Source organism: Seriola lalandi, unplaced genomic scaffold (genome assembly GCF_002814215.2).
Source record: "Seriola lalandi dorsalis isolate HSWRI2012SDOR001 ecotype SW California unplaced genomic scaffold, Sedor1 jcf7180002054563, whole genome shotgun sequence".
Classification (NCBI taxonomy): Eukaryota; Metazoa; Chordata; class Actinopteri; order Carangiformes; family Carangidae; genus Seriola; species Seriola lalandi.
In genome coordinates this window covers 1,697,473-1,702,296 of record NW_019525116.1, presented here as the reverse complement: position 1 = coordinate 1,702,296, position 4,824 = coordinate 1,697,473, and the positions used below count along the sequence as shown (strand labels likewise).

Genomic DNA, 4,824 nt, shown 5'->3' with positions numbered 1-4,824 from the left:
TTTTAAGCATAAGAGATGAGAGCATCATCTCTCTCATGATAAAATGATGATGACACACGTCAAGCTGAATAAACTATCGGAGAATTTCTCATAGCAATATAATAATGACTTGAAATAATCTTTTTTGCATCCAGTATTTATTTTCTCTAAATTTCAATTGACCTTTACGTATTTGAGCATCAGCCTCTGCACGTTTTCTCCCAAATGCACCCACATAGAAACACAAAAAAATACATGTGCACAGTTGCTGAAAATAAGAATCACTAATTTCCATGCCAACTAACTTGCTAACCTGCAGGAACAATAAAAATGGCAGTGATCCATAGTGTGATTTATAGCTTATGGCAGATTGTGAAACACAGACTCTGGGGCTCCAGCTGAAGGTACCGTCTGTGCTGCCCTCTGCTGACACCAAAGTGGCATGATTTTAGAAGCAGTGCTAACAGATTTTAGTGGATACAAAACTGTATTTAAATGACACTAATGACAAATAGTCACATTAGAAAAGAACCACAAGAGTCTTTATTTAGACTGAATGTGTTTATATCGCCCCGTGAAGTTCATGCTGTCCATTCTCCTTGGACTTTGAATTCCCCTCAAGCTGTTATAATTGACGCTCTCATGTTTTGAAGGTCTCTCAAAGCTTGAGTAATAGCAGATACGTTGTCTCTGTCTCTGTCTGTCTGGTTGTGAGACTGTCTAGCCTCCTGCAGAGACTGTGGGAGTGAAACCTGCCAAGTGTATGACTGTACTTCTCACCGCCTGCATTTGTCAGCACTTGTCTGTCAAACCTCCCCCTTCTCTTGTTTTTCTTTTGTTTATTCCCTCGTGCTAAAAAGCTTAAAAGAGCCTTTGTGTATTCCCTTTCAAATGTTTAGTTTGATTGCTGGATGGGATTTACGGTAATGTATGCTAGGCATCGCTCTGTTGGTGCTTAAAGGGACACGCCACAGATTTAATATTGCACTTTCTCACCGGAAAAAAACAGCATGGTAAAAATCAAAGAGGCAAATGCTGCAATTTCCTGACTTTTAAATCCAAGTAAGGGTCAATCGCCAAAACTACAGTTCCCATAATGCAACACAGTAGCAGCTTTAGTTAGAACCTCCTGCCTCCTAAATGCCTCCTAAGTTGGATTTCTGTTTACAATTTTAAGTCTCAAGCCCTAGCTGAAATAACCCTGCTGACATTCAAACTTTTAAATCTTCCCCTTTTTAAGGTTTTCCCCCAGTATTGATCAACTCACCACCGCAATGCTGAATCTGTCAAATTTGTTTATTTTTAAAATGAAAACGTACAGAGACACAGCAGACGTTTAACTTTCGTCATCACCTCAGTACAGATAACAGTTATAAAATATGTTCAAACATGAGCGTGAGCAGAGACTAAGAAGAAGATGTGAAACACCAAAACATTACGTGTTACAGTGTGTGCTCCTGAAAATAAAAATCAGACATGACATGATGCAGTTTTGCACATAACTAGCGACGGTAAACAACTCTAACAAGCCTTTCCTTCTATCCCTCAAGACTAATGGTGGTTTCGAGAGCTACTGATTTAATTTCTGTGTATTTACTTTCCGTCTCTGTGTGTGTGTGTGTGTGTGTGTGTGTGTGTGTGTGTGTGTGTACAGGGGTTTAACAGACCTCTGTCAGCAGTTAAGAGTCTCACCACTCTAATTACAAAACTGCAAATACGTCGTCCACGCTGGTGTCTAAACAACCTGCTGGTTGATTTCCAGCTGGATTTAATGGAGCTTTCCCGAACCACTACCACGTGTTTCAGAATGGAGTGAGGCTATTTTAGTTAAACTTGCATTGTGATGATGTGATGTAAACAGTTTTATGTCGTCTTTTTAGTCGTCACAGTGTATGGAATCGAAAAACTATTACACACTTAACACTGTTACACGTAAAACTGCCTGAGCAACACTGATCGGAGCTGAGATTAAGTAGTTTTTAGACAGCAGGTTATGAGATGAATGTTTATAGACATTTATTACAATATAATACAGTTTATGAAAGAAAAAAACAACACATAGTCAGACTTGAAAGTTGAGTTTGATCAGTCCTTGTGAATATCTGCATGGTCCAACACTCCTGATTCTGTGCTGAATTTCAATAGGCTCGCTTACAGTAAAACTTTGTTTCGTCCTTAAAAGTCTAGACGTTGGCAAACACTGAGTGACTCACAGCACTGGTCCTCAGTTGACTTTGGCCATGAGCTGTTCTGTGAAAAGCTTCTTCAGCTGAGCCACCTCCTCACTGAGAGAGTTGAGCTGAGACTTCAGGTAAGTGTTCTCATGTTGATACTGGACTTCAGTTTGTCCTTGCGTGGGCGGAGGATGGAGGCTGTAGCTGGCAGAGGAGGCGTTGTATTGAGGGGACTGTCTCCCCCTTCTGCCGTCCTCCCCCTCCAGCTGCTGGAGCCAGGGGCCAGCGCAGTACCCTGCCCTCGTTTCGCCTCCAATCAGTCCCTTGTTGACGGTCTCTCTCGGACCTTCTCGTCCCAGTGTGGGTAGCGTGGGGCTGCGTCTGGCGCTGCTGTTGTCCCCGGCAGCGTCGGCCCCATCGCCGCCTCCTGGCGTCTTGAAACGAAGCTTGTGAGGCAGGTTTTTCATCGCCTCGGCGTGGTCCAGCTTCCCTCCGGTGAGTTCTGCGGTGTGGTGGACCTCGGCAGGGGAGTGGTGGAGGTCATAGCTCAGCTCCTCTGCCCTGTGCGGTGATAATTTCCCATGATCGCTCAGCCGGTCTTCAAAGAAGACTGGGCTGCCCACGCTGGACCCACCTGGTGTAGAGAAGCCAGAGTCCTCAGACATATTACCAGCATCCCTGGAGCCCCGACCGCTCAATTGGCCTGTCTGGTTGTTGGGATGGGAGGCTGAGGAGCTGGGGAGGCCTCCGTCACCACTGTGGAGATAATAGTGAGGAGTCAAGGTTTGAGCGTTGTGCTGAGGAGCTGTAGTGAGGGGTAAGATGGGAGCATTGGAGGGGTCTTTCACCAGGCCAAAGCGGAACTTCAGAGCCAGTAGTTCTGCTCTGAGGCGAGCGTTTTCTTCCAGCAGAGCCAGAACACGACTCTCCAGGACCATATCGTTCACACGCCGCTTTTCCCGCGAGCGCTTTGCCGCCTCGTTGTTCTTCCTCCTCTTGTCCCAGTAGCCCTCATCCTTTTTGTCATGCGGGATGAACTCACGCTTGCGTCGGAGGCTGGAAGCCGGACTCTCTTTGCGTTTGATGGCAGAGGTGCGACCCAGGAGGGAGCGTGCCAACAGGCTGCTGGAGGTCAGGATAGACACAGCTTCATCTGTGAAGGACAGAGGTCCTGCTCCTCCTCCTCCTCCTCCACCTCCTCCACCTGGAGTCACTGCTGCAGGTGACTCCAGTGGCTGGAGCACAGCCACCTCCTGCTGCCCCCTCATCTGCTGGGACTCCTCCTCAAACATCACGCCTGTCAGTGGGTTTGAATGAGCCGCTCCTGACTGCTGAGAGTGGAGAGGACCGCTGTGTGGTGCCGTGTGCTGGCTAGACTCTCAGGATCTCCGGGACGAGTTGATGCAGCAACAGTGCCACCTAGTGACCAAAGTGGAGGAAGGAAAGGAGAAGAGGGATTTAGTGGTTATGCAAGAGCCATTACAACACGATATTATGTAACCTCATTACATCTCCCCAATAAAACGGGAGCGACTTGTACCATAACCTTGCGAGGCTCATTATACCATCAATATGATCAATGTGCGTTCTGAATACAAACCTAATCCTCCGTACTAGACTGTAGTCCTGCAGACAGCAGCCTTTTTAAACACGAGAAGAAATACACCTCTGGCGCAATGTGCCATTAACCTGTTAAGCTCTTAACCTACATTTGTGTTTAGTCAGAGACCTAAATAAACATTTATGGGTTTATCTCTCATGTTCTGTATTAAGCCCTATTAAGAGATCGTTTTTCCGGTCTGAGTGTTTCACTTGATCCTCGCTGTCTGACCGCTGATCTCCGGACGGCAGATCTGACCTGACATACACTCAGCATCACCGGCATTAGAGACTATTTAGATTTACAGCCAACTGACAGTTTCTTACCGGAAAAAGTTGCCAGCCTCCTTTTTTTTTTTTTTTTTTTTAAATTTATATTAAAAATAATCTGGATCTTTTTTTTCTTTTTTCTTTTTTAAATTTCAGTATAAGCAGTAACAAAAGCGAGTAAATGATTATAACAATATAACCGAAAACTGAAACTTATTCCCACATCAGCTTGAAATGAGAGCGGTCTAAAAAGCATTTGAAGTTATTTCATTTATAAGTAATTTAAAATGTGAATAAAACATGATGTTAAATAGACTATTTAGGCATTAAAGGCTAATTCATCATGTTGTTACTTTAATTAGCGTAATACTAGCCTACTCAACTGTAGCCTATATAATCAAAAAAATAAATAAAAATAAAAAAAACACAATTTAAAAGATTCCCATATGAGGAAATCCCGCATTAAAAATAATGTTACCTCTGAATAATGATCAGTTTTCTCCGCCGGTGCACATGACTCATCCGCGTCTCCAAGCGTCTTGTGGTCCGGTGCAGGAAGAAGCGCTCTCCTCTGTCTCCCTCTCTGGTTTAATGCCGCAGATCCACTCGGCGCTGTTACTTAATATTATCATCGGTGTGGCGCACCTCCACTCTGCTCCACTTGGAATGCCGCAGCTCCTATTTGTAACGTTGAGTTCAGCTCAGGACGGTCCCTATCCTCACTTGAACCAGCGGGGCCCTGTTTGTGTGTGTGTTTCTGAGACCGCCTCCCTGTGTGACCCCCCGCCCCCACCTTCCCTCC

At 45.1% G+C, this 4,824-nt stretch overlaps 1 protein-coding gene across 1 annotated transcript; it reads right to left on the bottom strand.

The window, feature by feature from the left end:
• Window positions 1-1,257: 1,257 nt before the first annotated feature.
• nfil3-6 (nuclear factor, interleukin 3 regulated, member 6) lies at window positions 1,258-4,752 on the bottom strand. Its single transcript, XM_023416380.2, has 2 exons — window positions 4,501-4,752; window positions 1,258-3,572 (listed from the first exon to the last, which is right to left on the bottom strand). The coding sequence occupies exon 2, from the start codon at window positions 3,443-3,445 to the stop codon at window positions 2,204-2,206; it is 1,242 nt and encodes a 413-aa protein (XP_023272148.1). The 5' UTR covers window positions 3,446-3,572; window positions 4,501-4,752; the 3' UTR covers window positions 1,258-2,203.
• Window positions 4,753-4,824: the final 72 nt, after the last annotated feature.

Excerpts from the sequence above, each read along its gene's own strand:
- nfil3-6 (XM_023416380.2), bottom strand. The coding sequence starts at position 3,445 with ATGTTTGAGGAGGAGTCCCAGCAGATGAGGGGGCAGCAGGAGGTGGCT.